The 25,931-nt window shown below is 39.6% G+C and overlaps 3 protein-coding genes across 5 annotated transcripts; 2 read left to right on the top strand and 1 right to left on the bottom strand.

Annotated features, from left to right (window-relative positions):
- Positions 1–167: 167 nt before the first annotated feature.
- Positions 168–4,978, top strand: vamp3 (vesicle-associated membrane protein 3 (cellubrevin)). The gene is made up of 5 exons (XM_077727017.1): positions 168–300; positions 1,549–1,627; positions 2,985–3,143; positions 3,288–3,339; positions 3,540–4,978. Coding segments are annotated over exons 1-5 (309 nt in total). The 5' UTR covers positions 168–298; the 3' UTR covers positions 3,557–4,978.
- Positions 4,979–6,162: 1,184 nt separating this feature from the next.
- Positions 6,163–17,078, top strand: per3 (period circadian clock 3). Of its 2 annotated transcripts, none has more exons than XM_077725538.1 (22): positions 6,163–6,332; positions 8,574–8,973; positions 9,200–9,357; positions 9,505–9,623; positions 9,842–10,040; positions 10,603–10,654; positions 10,770–10,918; positions 11,059–11,137; positions 11,202–11,308; positions 11,404–11,560; positions 11,677–11,785; positions 11,879–12,007; positions 12,092–12,194; positions 12,274–12,385; positions 12,474–12,613; positions 12,690–12,854; positions 13,017–13,268; positions 13,343–14,211; positions 14,366–14,558; positions 14,910–15,096; positions 15,563–15,713; positions 15,797–17,078. In XM_077725538.1, the coding sequence occupies exons 2-22, from the start codon at positions 8,684–8,686 to the stop codon at positions 15,908–15,910; spliced, it is 3,834 nt and encodes a 1,277-aa protein (XP_077581664.1). In that variant the 5' UTR covers positions 6,163–6,332; positions 8,574–8,683; the 3' UTR covers positions 15,911–17,078. The 2 variants fall into 2 exon arrangements, with proteins under 2 accessions (XP_077581664.1, XP_077581662.1); XM_077725536.1 differs by having other exon boundaries at positions 9,197–9,357.
- Positions 17,073–25,527, bottom strand: LOC144202667 (matrix remodeling-associated protein 8-like). 2 transcript variants are annotated; one of them, XM_077725540.1, is made up of 12 exons: positions 25,284–25,527; positions 24,702–24,728; positions 24,079–24,378; positions 23,523–23,624; positions 23,306–23,439; positions 23,064–23,243; positions 22,429–22,570; positions 18,395–18,550; positions 18,269–18,293; positions 17,804–17,892; positions 17,667–17,735; positions 17,073–17,608 (listed from the first exon to the last, which is right to left on the bottom strand). In XM_077725540.1, the coding sequence occupies exons 1-12, from the start codon at positions 25,333–25,335 to the stop codon at positions 17,586–17,588; spliced, it is 1,299 nt and encodes a 432-aa protein (XP_077581666.1). In that variant the 5' UTR covers positions 25,336–25,527; the 3' UTR covers positions 17,073–17,585. The 2 variants fall into 2 exon arrangements, with proteins under 2 accessions (XP_077581666.1, XP_077581665.1); XM_077725539.1 differs by having other exon boundaries at positions 17,597–17,735.
- Positions 25,528–25,931: the final 404 nt, after the last annotated feature.

Raw genomic sequence — 25,931 nt, 5'->3', positions numbered from 1 at the left:
AAGTTCACAAAAATAATAAAAACCATACAACACATCTACATAATTTGAAATGAAAATTTTCATAATTATCCATTTACAAACAGGAGCAAGAGTGATTAGAGTACGTCAGCCACACTAAATGATTTAAAAATGTATTTTTGTAGTTCAGGGGGCGCTGTAGTTGCCTTTTTTACGACTCGAAAGTGGGAAGCTCCGACTTCCCAGTACAACTGCAACGCAGCTCAAAATTGTTACGCCTTGGAACCTCGCAGGAAAAAAATAAAACATCCGGTAAAGATCAGGCAACTTTCGCCACACAATGTAAGTTTTAACGATATAGAATATCTGCGTTCATTTTCTGGCTGGTTGTTTGATGCGTGGAAGGAGTTTAGAAATATTGATCTTGGTTGTTTGGTGAAAAATGGGACGTAGCATACGCCCAAAACTTAGCTGCTAGCATGCAACAAGTGCTACCCCGTAATGCAGGAAATGTACCCGCAAGTTCACTGCAAGTCATCTAGCGCATTTCTACAATCGAGCCAAGTCACTTTTATGATTTACTTAAACTTATTTTATGGCTACCTCATTATCCCTGTACTTGTTTCTCCAATTCATCATTGAGCACCTCTCAAACTGTTAGCTTCTCTACAACAAAACGATCATAACTTCCATTAACTCACTGGAAAGAATTGCAATTGACAAATATTAAGTAGATTCATGGAACAGATTCGAGTCTCCGTCGTTTCAAGGGCAATAATGTTCAAATGTCAAATGTATTTACTACAAAATGTGTCTACTACGATAACTTCTCTCATCATATTTATTTGGTTGTTTAAGTTTAGCTTTTTAGCTCTTAGCTGCAAAAACTGTGCCAAATTTTCTTTAGCACGAGTTTGCATCTCGTGATTTATCGAATGTCGCACGTTTACTAATCTGCGCCAGTGATGGATTCGACACAGAATGCTTTTCTTCAATAATCCTGCACTTTCCCAAACAGTTTATTAGCCACAACCATATAGAACAGTGATCCATAGTGTCACCTGGGCAAGTATGTAGTATAACAACTACGTATATCACTCTAATGATGTGTCATACAAGTAAGTACATGTATTAGAATGAGGCTTAATCCATTCATTAATTTGTAATTAATAATTATTTTCGCTGACGATTTTCAATCAATCAAACCATAATTGTAATAGCACTTTTCATGCAGAGAAAATGCTGCACAAAGTGCTTTGCAAATAAAAATGATGAAAAAGCAGTGCAGATGCCATAAGTGTGTACCAATATTTCCATTGTATTTTGGTGGTGTTATGATTTTTCAAATACCAAGGAATCAGTGATATTATGACGTCATATCTTAATCCAAAACGTTGTTAAACATCTAGGTCACATAAAACAATTTCGATAAAGAAATTAGAATATTTCAACTTTATTAAGAAACTGCATATGAGTGTGAAGACTATACATGTGCAAAAAAGAGTAGTGTGTGTGTGTAACAGTACCTATATTTGTAGAAAAAATGCTATATATTTATGCAAATTAAAATCAAATCTCATGTTTCTCCAGGTCAGGCTCAGTTCCAGAAGGGTCGGGTGCAGGGTCGAGCAACAAGCGTTTGCAGCAGACCCAAGCCCAGGTCGATGAGGTACTAAAATAACTGCCCGGATGAAACTGCAGCTTTTCCCTTCCATGTTGTGAACGTCTAAATATGGGACATTACATCATTATTTACAAAGAGGCTGTTGTTCAACCTGTTTTCTGCAACATACCTTATGGGGATTCATTTGTTCTGAATAGAAGAATACACACCAATTCAATATGTTTTGTTTGTTTTAAAGAGTTGAGTAACAACTTTTTATATGCTACATTTACAGCACCAAATTTAGAATTTGTGTGTTATTTCTGATATTTTTTTGTTTTCCCAAAAAAAAAACTGATATAATAGAATTTTAGTCCACATATTTTTTTTTTGCTAATTATCCTTAGCGTTGCTTGTGAAAGTTGTCAATTTTCTTTGCCCTGGTTTTATCATTAAGTGAAATCAGTGCAGAGCTTCTATTGATTCCCCCTCACTGTCGTTGGATGCCATATGACTCACTGTTTCTTGGTGAATCTTGAACAGAGAGTTGCGTAACCCTTGGCATTGCACTTGGTTTTTGCCACTATGAGAAATATTTTTCCTGCAAAGACATTTTTTCATCTCAATTAACATGGTTGAGAATGATCAAACATAATATGGCTCTGAACTTTCACAACAATAAACCCATCTCATTTTTATTTCCTCTTTTTTTAAACTGAAATTAGCCCCTCGAGCAACGTCAATTTTAAGCATTTCCTCACAGCCTCCAATTGGTTGCCGGTAAGTTATATAATCACTGTCCACGGTTATGTAATGCTTGCACACTCCTCTGCACACTCCTCTTTGTCTGAGGGGAGTGGCAGTAGTAGGGTTTGTGGATCAGTGGAACATGTGTTTGTTCTTTCTGACTCTTGATGTTTGTTGTATATAGTGATTTATGAGATTTATGATTATTGTCTAACATGCCGTATACGTTTTACCGTATTTGATACATTTCTTGATCATTTCTAATTGTGTACAAGGTATAACAACTTTTGTACAGGATTTTTTTTTAAAACTGATCTCGTCTTCCCCATTTCGGCTTTAATCCGAATTGTCTCGGTCAGTGGTAGCAGATGGAAAAGTTATCATCGACTGCTAATAGTTTTGTCATGCATTAAGCATAATATGTGCATTCCCCTTTCACCCGTCCGCATTTTCACTATATAAATATAGTGCGTCAGAAAGCTGTCCACTTTTAGGGGGCAATTTTAAGACTTCTACATTGGCAACTCATTTTCTGGACTGGCTGAATGTTGGCCAAAAATGCTGCTCCCATTAACAAAAAAATCTTTAAGCGGCTTTGAACATGTTATCGAAAGGGTCACTTTTTTTTGTACCCCAAATAACTAATCAATTCATGAATTGCGGTGTCTGTAAACAGGTGGTGGATATTATGCGTGTGAATGTGGACAAAGTGCTAGAGCGTGACCAGAAATTATCGGAACTGGACGATCGAGCCGATGCACTTCAAGCCGGTGCATCCCAATTTGAAACCAGTGCTGCAAAGCTCAAGAGGAAGTACTGGTGGAAAAACTGCAAGGTGAAATTTTAATGGAATATAAAGTCGGACCAATGTGTCTGCGAAGCCATGTGATTAATTTTAAACTGAAAATGTATGTTTTTATATTTTTATCTATACTGTAGTTAACCCAAGTGTTATTTTATGTTTTTTTTTTTACCACAGATGTGGGCTATCCTGATAGCTGTCCTCCTGATCATAGTAGTCATCATTATTAGTGAGTATCACTTGAATCAAAATGTCATGTAGAAAATATTTCAGGTTGTGTTGTACTCCTAACTTTTGCTTACTTGCATACGTGCATCATATAATTATTGAAGGGTTACAGTTGGGATTTTTTTTTGTTCAAATCATGTGCTAGACAGGCGTACAAATCTAATATTCCAAATTTGCAATTACTATTCTCTTTGGTTTCAGTCTGGTCTAAATCATAAATGAACGTCAAGCAGAGGAGTTGAGCAAAGAAGAGACGAGCAACATGCATCACTGAAAGGCAGTGTCAGAAGTCACATGATCGATGGCTTCTTAGTTCAATTTTTATTTTTTGAAGGAGAGGGGGTCATCATTCCTTGTTCTGTATGTGTGCCCGCATGTGCCTCAGTAGATGATTTGGGCAGACTACAAAGCCCTACAGGTGCCACATACCAAAGATACATAAACTGATCATGATTTAATTGAATACAATTTCAGCCAATATTACAATATTTAAAAAAATGATGCCTCTTTTTCCAGTGCTCTTAATAACTTATCTCAAAACATACCCCCTTTGGCCATCCCTACAACAACAAAATATGTATACAGGTAGTTTGTAAATTCCTCGTGTTTTTTTTTTTTACATTGTATGTTTCCTAACTAGCCAACAATGTGTGTGCCAAGTTCCGATGTGTGCTATTCGGAATACGTAACATTTTCTTCGTGTGTTGTGCCTACTACCGAATCAATTTCGGATTTTTTTTCTTACACTCTGCGAGTACATCTGTGCTGTTTTACTTTTGCCTGATTTCAAAACACAGCTATTAGATTGTATGACCCAATGCCTTAACTTATTTATATATACACTTGTGGCTGAGTTCTTTGACACCTAACGTTTTGCAGATATTTTGATTCTAAGGAAGAAAAAAAAACAATATGTACTTGATGAATTATGATGGTGAAAAATAAGTTATCATGAAATTCGGTTGTGAATATATGAAATAATTCTCATTTCAAAGACAACAATGGTGGTTTATGCCTCTGTTCATGTCATTGTCTCAGGAATGACTTGGTGTGATGTGACAGCTCTTTTTTGCTATTGTTAGTTATTAGTCATGGGGAATCTACAGCCTCAAAAAATACTGGGTAATTCTAAACTAAACAAATTCTAAACCTGTTCGACAAAGTAAGTGAATATAATGTTTGCTCTTAGCTTTTAAACCCGCAAATGCATTAAAATTAGTCTTTCATAAGTACTATATATATGACCCTCGAAGGATTGTAGCATTTGAAATGTCCCCTTATTAGAAAAAAAAGTTCACTTTGGTGCTTTTTTGTTATCTCAACAGACAAACCATTATAAAGTGATTCTAAATGCTTCTGCTTCCCATTGAGTGATTTACATATATGATTATTTCTTAACCCATAAGAGTCAGTTGTGCCTTCTAAATGTACACAAACATACTGTGCAGCTTACTTGGTTATACTAATGTATGCATAAAAAATATCTTGAATAATCATGATGTCATGTCCACTGCTGCTAAATCTGTGGCTGTTGGAGTTTGTAGAGAAACAATTTGAGAAATGACAGTGTGTAAGGTGCCAACACTGGATGATTGCATACCCTGCTGTGCTTCTGATTAAAATGCTTAAATGATGTCTAATTAGTACTTTGTCACTGGGGTTTGAGTCATTTTTATATTCTTGCTGGTGGAAGTATAGTAAAGTAAATTTCTCAATTTGACATATTTACTCCTAACGCTACTAGTACATTTAATTTCAATTAAAAAAACAATGATAAAGTGGAAATACCATTTCCATCTTTTTGTGCTGTTCATAGATTTTTTTAACATTTTGAATACATTTAAATACTGCATTATTTACGGTTTGGTTGATCTGGCTCAGTGAAAACCAAAAAGGAAGAGATAAGCTTGTCTGCATCCTCTGCACTCTTACTTTTGGGAGATGTGCTGGGAAGGAAAAGTGAAAATGGCAGATGATTACATAACAAAGCAGTGACGTCATCCTGCGACAAGTATCAAAACCTATAGTTCGCCGAATGTTTTAATTGAGAACACAGCTTATTCTGATTATTTCCTTGTTTTTTTTTTTTTTTTTTTGCGGGCTGGCGTTGATTTTATCCGGGTACTCCGGTTTACTCCCACATCCCCCCCAAAAATGCATGGTAGGCTGGATTAACACTCTAAATTGCCCCTGAGTAGGGGTGTTTATAGCTCTGTGCCTTGTGATTGGCTGGCAACCAATTAAGGCTGTCCACCGCCGGCTGCCTGTTGATAGCTGGGATAGGCTCCAGCACCCCCGCGACCCTTGCGAGGTAAATGGTATGGAAAATGAATGAATGCCATTTATACTAACCACTATAAGTCCTGAAGCTTTTGGCAAGAGAAAAAGAATGAAAATAAAATTGCCTGAAACATTTTTACACTTTTTTGGTGGTGCAAGTATGGGAATTGTCAGATCTAATACTTAGTGTCTATAGTTTTTTTGTGCAGCTTTCAAAAAGCAAATAAAAAATCTACTCAATGCCCCATGAACCGATTGAAAGTCATGTTAAGTGAGATGTTTGGACGACTTTAATAACTTTAATGTGATGAAAGGTGCCTCAACTAATTCCTTCACTAATGAAGAGGGACGAATGGATTGGCCCAAAGTGTCATACGCACGCGCAGTTCGTCCCTATGCTTGTTTTCTCCCTGTTGCGTAACATGGAGGTCCACGTGAACCAACACTGGTTTAACAAACCAGTATTATGGACACACCCACTAGGGATGTTATGAGCCATTAAGAGAACACTTGGAATTTATGTAGACGAATCAGCGTTCACTGGGCGGGGCCATACCGAATTGGACTCACGTTGCACAACTGTGTCAGGAGCTCGGGAATACTAGGTGATTTAGCTTTGTGACTGCGATCTAAATTAATATATTTTTGATCACGATCGTACAAACTGTTCACGGACAGATACATTCACTTGGGGTCACGAACACGGAGAAAAAGGTAAATATTTGTCGTAGTTGATTTTTGATATGTTTTGAGGCATTGCCATTAGGCCAGCTAGCTAGCCGTCTTGTCTATCTCCTCATAAAAGTAAAGGCATAAAGTAGTGCTTTTATTGTTTTTAAGTTAAATTAGAGGGATCTCTCTGTAAACTTTCTTAAATCGAGCACGTTGTTGCGGCGACTGTTGGATGTTCTCGGCGTGGAGCCAATTAGTAGCTAACGTTGAGTAACATGTCTGCCATATCGCAGCGGACTGTCAAAAATGAGTGCTGTTACTGTTAAAGAATCTAAAGTGACTGGTGTATTTTGACTGCGATCAAAATGAGCAAATCATAAAACAATTAATAATCCGGACAGACACCCACTGTGTTAAGAGTCTCAGTTAACAATTCCGGCGAAATCACCTTTTAAAGATAATAAAATTAAGTTTGTGGGCTGTCTAACGCGTTTTTTAAGAAAAGCGTTTTGTAAACAATTGTAATAAGTGTTACTTATCTGTTGAGTTTAATAGATTTTTTTGGTCATCTGCTGATTGGGTTAAGAGCCCTTTAATGTTTAAAAGGTGGTCCAGTTTGTTTTGGTGTGGTTTGATTTTTCTTATATTTTTGGCTTTTTGTTGTTGTTGATGGTTGTAAAAAAGTAATAACAATGCGAATTTACTAGTCCATAAGATCTGTCTTTAAAGACTGAGAATGATGTCATTGTAACACCCTGGAATTAATGAGCAACATAAAATAGTTAGGAAGCACTGGTGATAAAAAAAAAAAAACTAAAAAAAAACATCCAACATAATTCTAGTATTCACACGTGAAAGCTCACACAAACAACACATTAACTTGTACCATTCACAGTGCAAGGAATAAGGAAGTGGTCACAGATCATCAACTTGTGGCTTGCAAGCCACAGGTGGCTCTTCCATTCCTCTCCTGTGCTCCCATCTTGCCGTTGATGAACATTACCTTTTGAAATTAGGATTGAAACCCCAATTTTTCTCTCGTTGATTGTTACCTTTTTACATATTGCAGTTAGGTACTTAATGAAATGTTTGAACATAAGTAGTGAAAACATGAACAGGCCGAGAACAATTGACTGCTGAATGTCTGCGTTATAGCAAGAAACTCTGATTCTTTGTCAGATCTGCCAGGACTCTTGGGGCGGGCCTAAAACGTGGGTAGGGTGACATCACCTGTAACATGTGCTTTATCGCCTGCCCCTCCCACCTTATAAGAACTCCTCATGCTGTGCTGTCGTCAGTGGCTTTCCTTCCGCTCAGCACAATTGCAGCTTCTTCATTCTTCTTGCCATTGCATGACTGGGCTGGAACTGACACCCGGAAACCAGCTCACTGTGAGAAGGCTGCTAAACACTCTTACATAGTGATAAGGAAAAAAAATGCAAAACCCTATGAGCCACTAATGGACAGACAAGCTTGTGTGGCATGACTTGACTAACTGTTGAGCAGCTAATGTAGTGTGATTGGTATAGAAAAGCTGGTGATGATATATTTTAATACTATATGAGAGTGCTAAAAGAAGTTTCTTCTAAACCCAGAATATCATCTTGAATCTATATCATTTGTAAATAATTTAGAAAGCTGTGTTGTGTTAACTTAAATTTTCTTTATGGATTTTACATACATAAAGCACCCTAAATTGGAAGCTCATGACAGTTATATAATAGCAGTTGCTTACTGGGGGTTAAATTCGATTTGATGAATCAATAATACTAAAAAAAAAAAAGGTTTTCTACTGCTTATCTGAGATTGCTGATTGAAACACTTTTTTCATGATCATTTTTAAACAAAAAATCCCTAACAGCTGGAAAGTTGTCAACATGTAGTGTTTGCATTTGCTTAAAATACAAGCTTGTTTTCCATTTGCTGTGCCGCGGTTTGGCAGGATGACAGTTTAAACAGCAAAGATTTGCATGATTTTAAATATATGTTCTCCCTAGAAAATATGTTCAAAATAATCATTGTATAGTTGGAAATCAATTATGTGTTAGGTCTTTGGCAGAAATAAAAGTAGTTTTAGGCTCTTTGCCCAAGACTCGATTAGGCAATGAAATTAAAAAAGCAAAGCATTCCGGGAAAGAATGCTCACTTGTGTAAAGACAAGTTGGATTGTCAAAATGAAAATGTTTGCGAATGCATAATCTTTAATAATTGGTCCCCACCAATTATACGTGAACTGTCTAATATTAAAATTGTTTTTCATATTTCATATTTGTCCTGCTCAAGACAAACCAACCTCTCAGAATCTTACACAAATGAAACGAGCCTATGGAATCCATTCCTATCATTGATTATATGAAGACCCTGGCTTATCAGTGTTATTGGCGAAATTGACAATGATGTATGACCAAAGAGAAGAGATGCCGGCTGGTGAAATCGGCCTAGATGGGAAGGAACCTGTGATACCAACAGTCGCAGAAGAAGATGGCAGGAAAGACCGGAAGTCATCGCGACAGCAAGCCAGAGGGCATCAAACTCGATGTGTCAGCGTTCACGCGTGCGGACCATCAGGTGGAGAACTGCAGCAGGAAGACGAAGAAATGGCTAGTGGGTCCCACGACCTCTCCTCCCCAGACAATCACAGTACTGGAAGCGGCACAGGGTCCACCTCTGCTTCTATGAAGAGGTATATTGACAATTCTAGAACTCCTAATGTAGCTAAAAATGTCTTTAGGCCACTAATAATGCAATGTTTCACAAGGGGCCGAGTTTACACCTCATGGTTAACTCATCCTATCAAATTGAGCAATCTCTCCCCACGCCAGGCTCAATTATTATTAAACTCAGCATATCCACAATGTCCTGAGGGACCGTCTTTTTGTTTGCTCTTTGTGTGTCTGTTTGTGCAGCAGTGTGAATACAGATGGCAGTAAAGGTCAGATCCACAAACATATGAAAAACACAGTGGCTGAGATGAAAAAGAGACTGCCATCTGACAAACGCAGCCGAAGCAAAGCCAGCACAGTGGAGGCTTTGCATTACGCTCTCAAGTGTGTGAAGCAAGTGCAAGGTAACCGAATGGAAAAACTAATTCAAACTCATCATTGATGGATTAAAAGAGCCACGTGATTGGATGTCTATCAATTGCACTGGAACTAAACAAAAAAAGTTGACCTAATCGTAGGTCTTTATAATGTGCATATGTTTCTCTCCGCAGCCAATAGCGAGTATTACAAATTACTGATGCGAAATGACCAGGATGTGAAGAACAGTGCCACCGTTTGCACTCGCGAAGAACTGGAGAGCGTCACCTCTGAACACGCTCTTAAAAATACGGTACACAAGCTAAAATTGACCACTCATTTATTTATATTTTAACCCCAGATGCTGCACTGAAAATGATCTTCTCCTGTTTTGAGTCTCATTGTAGTTGTGCATGTGTCCCTTATTTTTGCCATATGCCTGGGTGGTGTGTGAGTGTATATGTGTTTACTGCTTTTGCGTGTGTCTGTGACTTGGGGTGCGTGTGCGTGCACTTCTCTGTGTTTTTGTAGGACTCCTTCGTGGTGGTGTTCTCCCTGTCCAGCGGCTACGTTCTGTATGCCTCCGAGCAGGCTCCGAGTATCATGTGCTGCAAAAGGAAATTCCTTGAGTCAACCAAGTTTGTGGAGTTGCTTCTCCACCAGGATGTAAATGTCTTCTATTCTCATACGGCACAGCCACATCTCCCGCCTTGGACCAACTCGCACGCAGGTATTTTTGATAGTTTTTTAAATTTTATTACTATATTTTGGGGAGGGGACCAACTCCGTCCACTCTTGTTTTTTTTGTGTTTTTGCTGCTTTTCTGTCTTAATGATTTGATTTGGTGATTCTTAATGGGGGAAAAACATGTTGCACCAAAACAAGCATGAAAAGCTATTCTAGCTTTTATGATCACTGTGATCTGGTATAGAAACTGTTCAATTAAAGAGCAATTACCACTAATTCTGTCTATTGGCAACATGATTGAGTGGAAAGAGCTTCTTGATCTCACAGTATCTCTTACAAGCCAAGATGGAAAACGGGTCACCACATCCCCCAATATTGAGCAGAAATCCACTGGAGAAATTTAAGACGTGTTTCCTATTGGAAAATAGTGAAGGATATAGATAGCTCTTGCCGTGCAATTAATGGAATAGTGAGACTCATGAGATTCTCTTACTCCTTTTTATTTTCCATATTTATAGTGTTGCATGCCTACATTTGTGTTTGCACAAGACTGTATTTAACTTAACAGGAAAATAAATGACATTTCTCTGTTGCTACCTCCACAGTGGGAGTTCTATTTGACTCTGCCCAGGTCAAGTCTTTCTTCTGTAGAATCAGGTCTGGTGATTTGTAATAAATTAATGTAACAAAGCTATTGTAGAAATGATATGAAACGGCAATCATGCAACTGTTGTAAACAGTTACATTTAAACCAACCACATTTGTGTTTCAGAGGTGGCAAAGATCGCGAGGGTGAAATGCGCTACAATCCATTTCGCGTCACACCTTACCTGCTGAAAGTGCAGGGGAAAGAGAACAGTGGGGAGAAAGAAGAGCTCTGTTGCTTGGCCTTAGCCGAACGGATCATTTCAGGATATGAAGGTAATTTATCAGCAACCCCTACACAACACATGCGGCCTTATTGTAAATGTTGTGTATAAATGTATGCCTGATGCCATGTAGCAGTAATGTTATCCACTGAATTTACTTCTCCATCAATGGGTGCATTATTTACTCCGCAGCGCCTCGAATCCCCACAGACAAGCGCATCTTCACCACCACCCATTCACCTGGTTGTGTGTTCCTTGAAGTAGATGACAGGTAATATCTGAAGAATTCCCTTAGTATTACATATACATTCTGCTCCTGGTTTGATGTTCTACAGGGCAGTGCCGTTGCTTGGGTACCTTCCTCAAGATCTTATCGGCACATCATTGCTGACAACCATTCATCCAGACGACCGTGCCCTCGTGCTGTCTATGCACCGAAAGGGTAAGATTTGGCTCTACCTCTCTCTTAGATGACTACAACTTCAAAGTAGTATTAGTTTTTGTATTTGTTATTTCATGGTGATACCTTTTACACAGTGTTGAAATATGCGGGTCAGCCACCGTTTGAGCATTCGCCCATTCGGTTGCGCTGTCAGAATGGAGACTACATCACGTTGGACACCAGCTGGTCAAGCTTCATCAATCCTTGGAGCCGCAAAGTGGCCTTCATCATAGGACGCCATAAAGTCAGAACGTAAGGGGGAAAAAACTGAAAAAAAGATCACAAACGTTGATCAGAGAAGGTGGTGAGTTGTAGATGTAGTGTAAAAAGACTCATGCAGTTGTTGTGCTTGCTTGTCTTGTGTGTAGGACGCCGCTTAATGAGGATGTGTTTGCTGCTCCCAATAAAGCGGATTTAACTGTGACTCATGAAGAAGTTAAAGATTTGCAAGCCAAGATCTATAAGCTCTTTTTGCAGGTAGTTATAGAAATGAGTGCTTTCATATACCATCCTCAGAACATTCTTAAGGGTCTCCTGTTCACCTTCATTAATGAACCTTTTTGCCCACAGCCTGTCCATAACAATGGTTCCAGTGGTTATGGTAGTTTAGGAAGTAATGGTTCTCATGAGCATTACATCAGTGTAGCTTCTTCCAGTGACAGCAACGGTAACTTGTGGGAAGACTCACACCGGGAACCTGTGAGTCACATAATCACTGCGTACGCACTGTGAAGCTTCAACACTGTCCCCAAGGTTTATGACATTGTTTTTGCTTCCTGGCAGATGACTCTTCAGCAAATCTGTGCAGATGTGAAAAGAGTCAGGAATATGGGGCAGCAGACTTATTTTGATTCCAGCCTCAAAACTCTCAGTCAACCTGCCCCAGGTAGGCCCAGTAGGGCACAATGTCTCTTCTAAGGGTCTGTTTTTTATTTGAATCTTAGTTTCAATCACTTCTTCCATAGCGCAATTGCCTCCGATAGCCTCCCATCCTGAAGAGAAGGAGCCTGAAGAAAGCAGTAAAACGGCACACATTCCCTCCTACCAGCAGATTAACTGTGTGGACAACATTGTTAGGTACATGGGACCCTTGGCCTTATGCATTGACTTCCCAAATTCCATGTTCTCCATTTTTCAACTGTATGTCTTTGCCGGCTTCATCCAGATATTTAGAGGGCTGCACTGGACCAGCTCTAAAACGGAAGAGTGAGTCTCACATCCTAGCCACTTCTTCTTCCTCATCCTCTACCTCTGAAGATGATAAACCTGCCAGAGTCAATGACCCGACTCAAGCTGTTTCAGATGGTATAAACATGTCTCATGTGGAATAGTGGAATGTTAACGTGTGTTGTTTTTCCTGAAGTCTCTTGTCTCTATCCAGTGGCAATGTTGGAAAGTGAGGTGTCAGTCGGCCCGAGCACAGCAGCTGTCGTTGGAGCACCTCTGACAGACATCACCATGTCCACTAAGGCAATGAGTGTAGTTTCTGTCACCAGTCAGTGTTCGTACAGCAGCACCATTGTCCATGTGCCGCAACCTGAATCAGGTATGTACCCCAAGGATGTTGTGGGGAGTCCAAGCTCCCTGTTTTCCTACAAAATGCACGTTCACTTTCCAAAACAAATGTAATACTGAGTAAACAAGCAATCGTAATTGTCATAAAGATGCCAGAATTCTCCCTGTTAACACCATTGATTTCTCTCAAAAGAGGCGACAGCCCTAGAGGATGTGCCAATGGGAAGCGAGCCCACTGATGCTGCTCTTGCCGTGGTCCGTCCTGCACCGAGCCCTCCCCCTGAGGAGCGAAGGTTTGTAGGCCTCACCAAGGAGGTTCTTTCAGCTCACACCCAGAAGGAGGAGCAAGAGTATGTGGACCGTTTCCGCAATCGCATTCTGCAGAGCCCCTACAGTTTCTATCTCCAGCTGGACAACAGCTCAATGGCTCACTCCAAACACAGAGGTGTGTACGCATGTATGCTAATGAACGTTCTTTTGCACACTAAACTTCTTCCAAACCGTCTAAATTTGCAACAGGTGAGTATCCACGTCCAATAAACGTGAGTGGGCTGAATCGCTCAAGAAGAGTAAAACCCAGACTTAGGCGCCCCAGACCCATGGGCTCATCAGATAGCTATGCCTCTCCACCTGGAGCTTCTCGTCGTGTCCCAGACTCCTCATGGCCCTCCTCCGAATCTTCCCAGCTGCATATGGCAGCGCCATTCAATCAAACATCGCCACTTCAAGCACCAATTTTTCCCATGTTGGCGACCCAACCGGGCCTAGAGCAACCGCCTAGATTGCACCAGCTACCTGGAGCCCCTCCCATGGTGGCGCAGCCCCCTGACCAGACCCAGCTCAACTACAACTTTCATCTCATGCAGCAAAACCAGAACCTGCCAGGCATGCAGCATATCCAAATGGAACCCATTCAGAATCTGCAGAATGTGCCCAATTTACACAACATGCAACCGCTGGTTCCAAGCCAAAATATGAATTCCTTCATGACGCCAGTTATGGCTGTCCTCCTTCCCAACTACCCGAGTTTCACTCCAGGTTATCCGTCAATTTACCCTGCCACCACTGCATCTATGCTGCCACAAGCTCCCATCACCATGGCAGGGCTCACCCCTGCCCCCCAATTCCCGCAACCCCAGTTCCCTGCTCGGCTTGTGCCACAACATCAGCCCTCTCCAGGTCCACTCCTCGGCTCACCTGGAGCTTGTTCCTCTGCGGGGGAGGAGGAAGAGGAGACGGCGGGCCCACGAGCTTTGTTTTCAAGCTCACGCTCAAGTTCTCCACTTCAGCTCAACTTGCTGCAGGAGGAACTGCCCAAACCAAGCGAAGGACAGAGCAGCATTGGACACAACCACACAGAAAGCCTTCATGAGGCGGGTGGCAATGAGGTGATCACAAAAAAACATGTCTCATCACAAGTAACACGTTTGCCTTTAGCACAGATTCCGTTTTCATTCACCAGGTCCTTTTCACTGTCGCAATTTTTGTGTACACTTCTCTCAATCACTTTAAGGTTTTGACTAAACATTCTCGCTTCTCCAGGGCAATCCCCCAAGTGATTCTGGGAACCATGATGCTCAATCAACATCCAGTGAGCTGCTTGACCTCCTGCTGCAAGAAGATGCACGATCAGGGACAGGCTCTAATGCTTCTGGATCTGGATCAGGAGAATCTGGAGGCTCGCTTGGATCTGGATCTGGTTCTGGCTCCAATGGAACCTCTACCTCACACACTGGTGAGAATCCCAAATGGATTTTGCATTTTTTTTTTACTTCTGAAGGACAGTGGAAAGATAAAAAAACAACCACAATCACCTTAATTGTTCTATTTAACTTTGAGGTCACCTCTGACCCACTTTTAATTTTGTATTCCAACTTGTCGCAATATAAGCTCACATAAACATGTATTCCTTATTGCTGACACCTGCTACTGGTGAATTCATAAAACTATAATCAAATAACATGTTAAATCTTAAAAGTCCAAAATTAGCATGCTTGTGAATTCTCTACTATGAGCTTGGAAAGAACAACTTTTTTTGCTCAGTGGGTGGCGGTGACTGATTCTCAGCTTCTTTGTGACCCAAAAGGCAGTAGCAACAGCAGCAAATATTTTGCCAGCAACGATTCCTCAGACACCTCCCGCAAAGCCCGCAAAAGCCAGGAAGCACCCGCAGAGCACCAACACAACTTCGACAATCAGGTGGAGAGCTCGCTTTGGAGCATGATCCAGCACACGTCAGAGCATGTTATGATGACTTACCAGATTCGTACCAGGTACACACGCTGACACACACACACTGTTCTCTATCTACAGTTTTTTCTTCTATTGTAAAACAAACATACACTACAACTCCCTTTTTATTTTTGGGGGGAGTTTTTAGACTAAATGTTTTTTTATGGCAACTGTTTGAGGCCTAAAAGAACATTAAATCATTTTTTTTAATGGGAAAATTATTTTTAAATTACCGCATTTTCCGCTCAACAAATGTCAACTACAAGACTTCCATTTTCTCAAAAGCCGGCAGTGGGCCTTATACTATTGGTTAATCATTGTATGAAATTATCTTTAGCACAGCTCCCTCTATTGGACGTAAAACACAATCCCCTACGACTACTATAACCATCACCACTACTACAAACTACTACTGTGTCTTATTATCAGGCGCGCATTACGTATATATGAAACAGATTTTAAGATATGCCACTAATTGAAGGTGCACCTTATACTCCTGTACTCCAGGAACCAGGCTGAGGTTTTGGCTGAGGACAGGGAGAAGTTGCGAGGGCTTCAGCCTCTCCAACCTTGGTTTAGCCAAGATCAGCGAGAGGAGCTGTCTCTTGTCCATCCATGGATCCAGCATCATACCATCCCTTTAGAAATAGACACCCAGGTGGGAATGCATACATCACCCCACAGTTGGTCATTTCTGCTGCTTTTCCCAAACACCACGACTAATATCGCCTTCTCCCACAGGGTTGTGGGACTTGCATCGCCGGTGCGGCAGCAGACCAAACAATTGCGCCTCCAGACCCTGACAGCTCTTCCCCTTTGGAGGTTTTAGAGCCCGATTCCATTATAGACACTTGAGAGCTGTGACCCAAAAAGAACCATCGACCTTTGATAAATCCCAACATGCTTCTTGTCAGACCAGGCCAGAGAATTCATTCTCCGTGTGTTAGTCTAGTTTGATTAGGGGAAAAGGGGGAAAGAGAGATGGGCATTTAATTTTACAGGAATATAAACAGTCAGTCAGCCTAAAATGGGACCATGACTGTTATACCTCTCATGATGTTGTTTTAAGTATATCCTCTGGCTTCTTGATGCCTTTTTCAAGATGGCCCCCAAGGTTGCCGCCCCCTAAACACTGCACTTTTAGTGGTCCAGTGTGAAATGTGACAGAACGAAGACCATACCAGCCCGGTTCAAGTATCACAACGCACATGACCATACCAGCCCGGTTAAAGTATCAGAATGCACATGACCCATGCTTCTGTCAGTGGATTGCACGATTTGGAAGGATGATTTTAGGGAGCGGGTCTCATTGTTAACGCTGATGAGCACTGTGTGCACAAAGACATTGCGACCCCAGTTTGTGCAACACAAACTAAGCACTTGTTGTACACGGTGTACACTTTGTACAGTACACGTACCACATAAACACTTTCAGTGATGTAATGTCACACCATGGTGGATACATGGTAATTTGTTTTAGGTAGTTGTTTGGATACAAAGTGACGTGCTGCTTTCTGTCAAATAATGCTCTCAATCTTGTCGGTTCAATTGCTGCTGAGGTGTCATCTGTCAGTATTCCATAGGTTGATTGTCTTTGTTTGGATGCCAGAACAGCAGCAGTGACACGGATGATCATTTCAAGAAGACTTTACAGCCCCCTCACTCAATTTGCCCCCAAATTCCGCCCCTTTCTTAAACTCACTGTACTAAGTACAAGTGATTTAGGAATTGCTGTTATATTCCTCATGCGTGTGCGCTTGAGTGTTTCCACTCGACTTTGAATGTTGTAGCTAGTTATCTGCCGCTCAAAGTGAGCGTATGACTGCTGCTTCCTTCCAAACAGTGGCCGATTTGTGCAGAACCAAACTGGTTTACTTCCCGATTTTAGGTTGAAGATATGAGTGTCATGTTTTTGTAGGAGAGATCAACACAACTTCACAGTGTACATAAAAGCCATTTGTCTTGAGTTCAGGGACTGTTTGTGACACAAAAGAATGAATAAATGAAATATGATGTCTGAGCATTTTTGCTTGTTAAAGAATTTTTCAAAATCATTTATTCATACACGTTTATAAACAATCCACAACTGAAAGCATCGAGCAGTATTTGCTTTTGTAACTAAGATAGAGAGAAACTGGAAGAGAAGAAACTTCTGGTTTTTTTGGGATACAAGAAAACAACAGCAGAATGTTAAGTGACATATTTTAAAGCTGTAACAAAAACCTTTACAACTAGTCGGATGCCTTTTAAAATACAGTACTGCACTTGCATTTAATTACATAAAGATGGCACTGTGGTACTTTAGTGTTGAGTAACATGTCATGATGAATCAAACTTTCATTGTTTTTGTGGCTTTAAAAACAAGAAGGCTTGTTTTTGTGTGTGGTTTGGATGCAACCATTTTTGGCACACACACACACTCATACACATATCTTACATATTATCTGTAGTCAGCCTCGTCAAGAATTCCCAGCATTTTGGGCGTGATGAACAGCCTCTGGACCAGCCAGTGACCCCATAGTTATTTCTTTCACTTGCAGCCCTTTTGCATCTCTACAAAAGTGAAATCACTTGTTACGATCTAGTTATTTTGTGTGTTTACATTTGCTACCTTTATCCAGATCAACGACTTTTGTTGGCGAATTCATGTTGACTTCTTTCAGCAAGTTGTTTTTATAATCTTCAAATGACACGAGAGGAAATTAATCACAATCTGCCATATAAATACCGAGTTTATTTTTTACTCACCAAGTCTGTCATCCGGCTCCCTGATGGGAAAGGCAGCCTCTGTGACCTCCATCTCAAACTCCTCTGAGTCTCTGTGACTTCTGTTGGACCTAACATAAAGGTATTATGTTCAGAATGTAAGCAAATCCATCCATTCTCTATATTGCTTATACCCCCGGACTCAAAAATGAATTGGAATTTACCCGCCTTCACTTTGTCCATTCATTATGTTACCTTAAAACTGGATAACAGTTAACACTTCCACTTAAATGTCCAAAGTTGGTTCAAAATGCTGCCATTCACCTAATTAACATGTAAGAAAAAAATCTTTTCTATCTTGTCTGCTTCACAGTTCATTTTATGAAGCTGCAATACCTTTTATTTTTCTGCCAGTCACATACATTATTAGCAGGTGTAGATAAAAAAAACTCTTCTGCAAAATGAATTTGTGAATTTTGTTTTAAAAATGTCACAGTAAATACCAACCTTGTCGATTCCACTGAATACAACTCTGAAATAAAAAGAAAAATGAGTGTGATACAAAATGTTAAGAATGATTGCAACTTTTAAAAATACAAATTCATGAGCATGTTACTTTAATGTTCTTCAGACCTGTTTTACGTCTGCGTGTGATGAGGATAATGATGAGGACAACAAATGCCAGAAGGAGAAATGCGGTGAGGACGAATCCCAGCGGCAAAAGAAAGTGATGTCTTTGTTCGGGTATCACAACGGTGATGACCTGTGGTGAGTCCCCTTCATTGACATCTGAAAGGAAAAGAAAACAACCATTGGCTCATCGCTCAATCGACCAATTTGGCATGACTTGCAATAACCCCCTACCCACACACATTTTAATAACAAAAAAAACATTAAACATTATGTAAACATTGGCAGAGATAAATAAACAAGAAAATATAGACACAGAAATTGTTTCACTGAGGTTAACAGGATTTTTCAGTCCATCCAATCATTTTGGATTTTTCCACCGTAAATGGACCAGATCAATTGCTGTTGCAGTCTACCAATGAGCCTGATCCATATTCAAAGTTAGCCACCCGTGCTCCCTAAGCTTACTAAATATTTCTTAATTTACTTTACACATGATTTTAGTCCAAACATGGGGTAGCATCAATACAGCTTCTTTGTTTTTCAAACACTCATATCCTGACTGTACTAAAATGTTGAGCTCATTTCCCGTTGGAATAAATAGCAGACTTGTATGAGGTTAAGAAGTTCACACTCAGCATATGCAAGCCAAAAGCAAACAGTCCGCCATATGACACACTGTTCTTTGCAGTCAAACCAAAAAAGATGACGAATGACAGTGAAGGAAGGCTTGACACAGTCATATATATATCCTCCTCTACTTGGATCTTGAAGTGTTCAAATGTGGATCCTTTTGTCATTTTTTTTCGTTTGCCACCAATCCAATATGAAGATGAAGCTACAATTTTGTATCCTTATGTTTTAAATGACCGCATACATACTTCAATGTAAAATAATTGCCATCTTGGCATAATTGGTTGAACAATCTTACCGTTAAGGCCCACACATCAAAATTATGACTGATAAATTAATAAATTCAACAACACTTACCAGAAAAAACCTTGGCTCAAAAATATAGTTTAATTTTTTCTCCTCATCTTAAAATTCTATGAGTATAAATTGAGCAGCATTGGCGTGTTGTTTCTTAGCATGAGCATGATAGTACCTGCATTTTATTGTTGAATTAGGGCCCTTCTGATACGAGTACCAATGCAAAAACTATACCCTAAGTACACACCCTAAATACCCTACCCTAAGTACACACCCTAAATACCCTACCCTAAGTACACACCCTAAATACCCTACCCTAAGTACACACCCTAAATACCCTACCCTAATACTACACCCTAAATTTGCTCAACTTAACTTGTGATAGCAATCTTTGTGTTGGTAGAAATGCTACTCTGATTACTTTTACATCTGTTGGATCACAGGGGGATGAATGAAAGAAGAGATGAGCCACGTCTTATTCTCTCCCAGTCCCAGTCTTATTTTCATAAAAGCTGCTTGGTGCACTCCACTTCTTATTTTTTTGACTTTTCCAACCAAAAATACTTTCCCCTCCGAATGAAGACAGGAAAATAAACCTGGGCATGTGGTATTCTAACAGGGAGGGAGGGGTGCTCCAGTTAGCTTTCCAGCTGTCAACGGGAGCCAAAGTCAATATGGCAGTAGACAGTCAGAAAAAGGGGGGCCGGAGGAGTGGGAGATATCAGATGATCAGCTTTTAGATCACTCTCTACGTTTGTGTCCAACTAACTGCAGTATTATTATAAAAGTGGAACCTCCAAAAGTGAATAGTATACCTTGATTTGAGACCTGGGAACTAGAGGGTGAAATGCTTTTTTAGTTGCTTTTTAGCAATCGTCATTGTTTCCTAAAAGGCTTCTTTCTAGAATTTCTTATTCAAAGAAGAAAATTACTGCAATTTCGAAGAGTAAAAAAATGATGTTATAGCGTAATTTGAGCTGGTAAAATACGAGGCAGCATTGAAATAGGTCAAAAATAATAATACATGAATAACACAGGACATTTTGCTGCATAGATGCAGAAAAATGCAAAAAAAAATACAACAACAAAACAAATGAGACGAACAAACATTTTACACTGTTTGTGTGACACACCCTCATTAAAAATAAAATGATATTTGTGAAGGAAAAGCAAATCACTCAGATATTGTAGTGATTGGATCCCTTCAAAACAAACTATGAGTAGACTTTTTTTGTTTTCTTTCAAACTGTTAATACATTTCCTCCATCTAGTTTGTTTGAAGGCCTCAATTCCAGCTGAACACAAAATTCCTCAAAGAATGGGACAATCAACTCCATGTGTCACTTCTGATGTTCTTTTGATTATAAGGGGTGTGTTTTGTTTACATCAAAATACCTTTTGGCTCTATGGCCAAAGGTTTTTAACCTTGGTTTCATTAACTTCACATGATTTCTACCAAACAGATGTGGGAGAGTTCTTTTGGAAAAAATAAGACTGCACTGAAAAGATCAGAGAGGAAAAGCTTGGCACAATTTACCTTGTTTAATTTATCATACCACAAAAATGTAGCTTTTTAACAGGTGGGTGTAGACCTTTTCTATCCATTGTCTATGTGATGATGATCTGTGTGGGCCAGTGCAGATTTAACTTTTCTTCTTTTTAATTAAAAAATGTTTTAGTACTTGCTGTTGAACTTGTACGAGCAGTTAAGAATGTTTACATTTTACTTTCCTTCAAGGATTTATGTTTATGTCTGGATTATATTTTTTGTTTTGGTGTGATACTTCTAATCCCTCTGGGGGAAAATTTAATTTAATTGAATCATACTTGAAAATTTGTTTTTAGAGGAAGGATAGAGGTTTTGGCTGAGAGGGGAGGATTAATTGTGAGGGCAGAGATGCATTGCAACTCCTGTGGATACAATTCCAGTGGAATGAGATCATTTTGGCACACACGCCTCGCCTGTCCTCTACCGCCCACTTCACACACTTTGACAAATGCTGGTAAAACACACACACACACAAATGCATATCCAACCACAGGAATTTGTCCGGAGCCGTCTCAATGATTTTGCCACATCTAACGTTAGTAACTCCAACTCAAAACAGACCGACTCCATTCACACTTAATCTCCTCTCCTTTCCTACATTGAAAAATGTGATTTCATAAATGAATGTGCACATCAAGAGAAGAATGCGGTTTGTGTACAACAAACAACATCACTTCCTGTAACACCCAGACTAACACACAAACAGACTCATTAGGAAGAAAATTCAATGAGAAAATTGTTTTAGGAAAGAGTAAGCAAGTCCTTTCTTGGTGAATGGGGAGTGTGTGCAAATGTGCGTGTGAGTGTGAATGTGTGTGTACGTGTGGTTTTGAGGGAACTGGCGTCAGTCAAGCTGAGGTAGCAAGAAAAACAAATGAAATAAACAGAAATGGGGGCTTTCTCACGCTGGGAAGATGGAAGGTGAAGTCGCAGGAGTTGGACACAAAGGACAAAAATCAGGTGGAGAACAGATGTGAAGTTTTGTTTTTCTTTTTGCTCTTAATTGCACTTGAGATACTTCAAGACCAAGTCTGTTAAAGCACTCATCCTGACCTGAACTGTGGAGTGTGTGTGTGTCTGTGTGTGTGTGTGTGTGTGTGTGTGTGTGTTTGAGTATGTGTGTGTGTGTGTGTGTGTGAGAGAGAGAGAGTAGAAGTAAGAGGGAGTGAATACATTCTGGTGAGTAATCACTTTTATGGGACCAAGTTTCTCTGGGTCATTTTAAGGGTAAATATGCATTTCTTTTGAGTTTTTGATAACTTAAGTTAAAATTTTAATGTAGGAAGACCATCTTGACTCTCCCATTCCATCACAAAGGGCATATAATATATATTGTAGTAAACATTCTGCCAGTGTTGTTATTTTGAATACATAACACCTTATTGAAAAATGGTGAAAAGAATCAAATTAATGGTGAAATTGTTTCTTTTAATTCATGATTTCCTATCAAATTGATTCTGGTTCATTTAAAAATAGAAATGAAGTTATGCATTTTGCGATTTTTTTTCTATGACACATTAGTGGAAAAACAATGACATTAATGGTGACAATCGCTTACCTTTGTCTGCGCTGGGCAGTGCTTTGGCTGGAACTGTGGCGTGAATCACTGGGGATTCCACGTTAACCTGAAATTGTCTCCTCTCATGCAAACCACAGTAATGATGATGGAGGTGACATGAGTACATGCCTTCATCAGTGGCCTAAACAGTTCAAATGCAGGAAAAATAAGTCAATAAATAAGTCTGTTATCAACGACATACACTTTGTGTCAAAATATATTGGTATAAAAGTGAACTAGGTCTCTACAGTAGCCCTTAAGTATTTCAAGAATTAAAGAAAACATTTTCTGAACCACTTATCCTCCCAAGCAGCCCGAGGGGTGCCGGAGCCTACTTCAGGTAACTGCTGCAGGGCTTATCTACAGATGGTTACAAATGGGACATAGTGATTTTTATAAAAGTCCCTCCAGACACATGACGTACTGTTTGTTTTAAGTTTACAGTATTAGTGTTCCGCTATTTTAAACATAATGAAATATTTGCCCCAATAGAGCAATAAAGCAAGACTTGACAAGAGCTGCGTGAATAAGGAAACGTCTCTGGAATCGGCATAGAGCAGTAAATGTGCAACCGTTTTACTGTTAATATTACTGTATATCATTTGAAAGATTAAATAATCGCACTCATGGTGTACCTGCAAATCAGATATAGTGAGTGAGAAGTCTCCCTCTGTAAAGGCTTGGTTGCTGATGTTCATCTTTCTTCGAAGGAACGAGGCTCCGTAGCTACGTTGCTCGCCAGAGGCGTACAGGTCCACTAGGCGGTCTGCGCGATCGTGGTGGATTCCCGGAAATTGACGGTCCCAGTGAACCACCTGTGGGTCAAAAGGTTTTTGGGTCATTTGGCTCACATTGTCAGAGATGATGTCAGGCCCACCTGCTGATTCTCCTCCTCGTTACTCCAATCTGTCCACACGTTTCTCCTGTTGACACACGGCAGCACCACGGTGCTGCCCAGTAGAACCACGAACACGGCTTTTTGGCCATCCCAGAAGCGCTGCTCTTTACGACCTGGAAATGCAGATCGGAAAAGGTCATCAGTCCCCTTTATCACGTTTTTGCGTTTCGCATCAGACCGGGAGATGGGGACATACGTGATTTAGTGACATTCAGTTGTACCCGGACCGTCTCGTATATGTGGCAGTAGAGATGATGGAGATTGCAAGAGTACAGACCTCTGTCGTTCATTGTCACGTCTAACAACAAGTCAAATGATTTAGTATTAGGAAAAATCATTGACATAATAGAAAAACTAACTTATTCGCCACCTTTTGAAAAGCAAACACCTGGCAGTGACTTATGATGTCCATATTAATAGGAAGGATGTCAAACAATATATAGCAAATGCAAAGTGGGACAATTTTGATTAAAATTTTGCATTTCTGTCAAATTAATTTGGATCAATTTATTGTTACACCCCTAATATTTATATACACACGCCTGGTGTTTTACTCTAACAATAAATCACGCTGGATTCAAATAATATAAAATAATAATATCAAAAATATAAATCATAAAATAATGGTAGGATAAAAAACGTTTGCTTAAACAAAAGTTGACGTTTCAAAGTCACTGTAGTCCAAGAGTTACATTTCAAAAGAAAATACTTCTATAGCAATGCATTCATGCATCGGAGTTTGTGAGTCTGACCTTTGATGAACAGAGAGAAGTTCCCATCCTTGAAGGCTTTTTGACTAAGACCAACGCGTTTCATGTTGTAAGAGTTGTATATCCTCTGCTCTCCTGCGGAGTACATGTCTAATATTCTCTCCATGCTATTGTCCGCATGAGGCCGGTACAGGTCCCAGTGCACGACCCTCTGTCTGTCTTTCAGGTTGTCCCTGGTCCACACCATGCGGCCACTGACGCACTGTAACGTCACGGTAGAGCCGGCCGGGGCGCTCACATTGTAGCCAGGTACAATACTGCTGCTATCTGGTTGGCCTTGTACTGAGGGCCACACAGAATGACAAATGAGATTTGGATATTATATAGAAAAAAACATTTCAAAGTGTTGAGTGATTTGCAGCATTTTACTTCTTTCAAGCTCATTTAAAATTTCACTTTACGCTGTTTAGTGGAACACTTTGTGCATGTTAATGTGCTCGTTAACAGATTCTCTGGCAACTATTTCTTGGAAAAATAAATGACTCGTTTTATCTTGAGTCTGGTCAGCAATTTGGAAGAACTTTACAGTTCTCAAATACTATCACACACTTTGAAAAACTGTTGGTACAAACACATGCACAGACACACAAACAGCTGGAACGCACCTGCCGTGAAGAGGAAGATCGCAGAAACTGGAAAACAACCACAGTTGAATCACATTAACAGTCATAATTATTTATATTCCAACATGAGATGTAATATCAGAGATTATATTGTCACCCTATACTTATTAATTGTAACGTATAAACCAGGTTTTTGCTGCTGGTCCAGCCTGCTTAAAACCAAATTCTGACCTACATACTAAAATGAGTTTGATATATTGATATATTCGGAAAAGAGTGGACCCTGGATCAGTGTATTTTAAAGAAAGCATTTTATAACAGTATTTTAACAATGCTTGCTCATACCTAATTGACAAATGTAAATGTACGTATGCTTAAAATTGAGATTTTCTTTAAATTCACTTCATGTCAATGTTTTGTCATTGGACAAAATCAAACAAATCCAATCACTGCTTTCTAAACTGTGAATTCGCATTAGTTTTATTGTTTTCTTGACATTTACATTTTTATGGACATTACAATAAGGCTTCCTGTCAACAACAGGTAATATAAATGATTTCATTATTTGGTTCCCTAACTAGTGATAATGCAACAAAAGAAAATGACGATGGCAGCCACACTTACTGTGTATCAAAAACAGAGCCTGGAAGATGATGTCCATCCGGGGACTCTTCATGTTGATTTGTTTTGTTGTTGTTGATTGTTGTTGTTTTAATAGTATGAGTGTGTTTTCCTGGTTGAATTATACCCCCATCTCAAGGAAAAAAATAGCAATCAGTCTTTTTTATCCATCAGCCAACACGACTTGCCAATATTTCAAGTTTTTGAAGAAGCACAGCTGCACTAAAGAAGACTGCTCAAAACCAAAGTAAACTGTTCCCACTTGGAGAAATGAAACCTGACACAAGCAAACCCCTCCTCTCAAATCTTTACTCCAGACATCCCACAGAAAGTTATGTCATTTTGGGGTACTTTTATGGTTTAGTGTTGACTTTGACTTCTATACATCTTATTGTAATTATCAGTAAGACAACTTATCAAACTGGGCAAAAAAAAAAAAACCTTTTAAAATTGTGAAAACTGGCTTTGATTTTTTTGTGGTTACTGGATTCTTGTTTTGGACAAACTGTGGAAAAATATGACTACTGAACTATCGTTGGCAGGAATATGTTACGTGCTGGAAATGCAAATTATTATTTGAAGTATCTGATCAAATTCTGAGATATATTTCATTTCAGAGTCATAGGTTGCATAACTCTTGAACTATACATA

The sequence above is a fragment of the Stigmatopora nigra genome, chromosome 10 (assembly GCF_051989575.1).
Source record: "Stigmatopora nigra isolate UIUO_SnigA chromosome 10, RoL_Snig_1.1, whole genome shotgun sequence".
NCBI classification, from domain to species: domain Eukaryota; kingdom Metazoa; phylum Chordata; class Actinopteri; order Syngnathiformes; family Syngnathidae; genus Stigmatopora; species Stigmatopora nigra.
The sequence above is the reverse complement of the archived record's forward strand: the minus strand, read 5'-3'. Positions and strand labels throughout refer to the sequence as shown.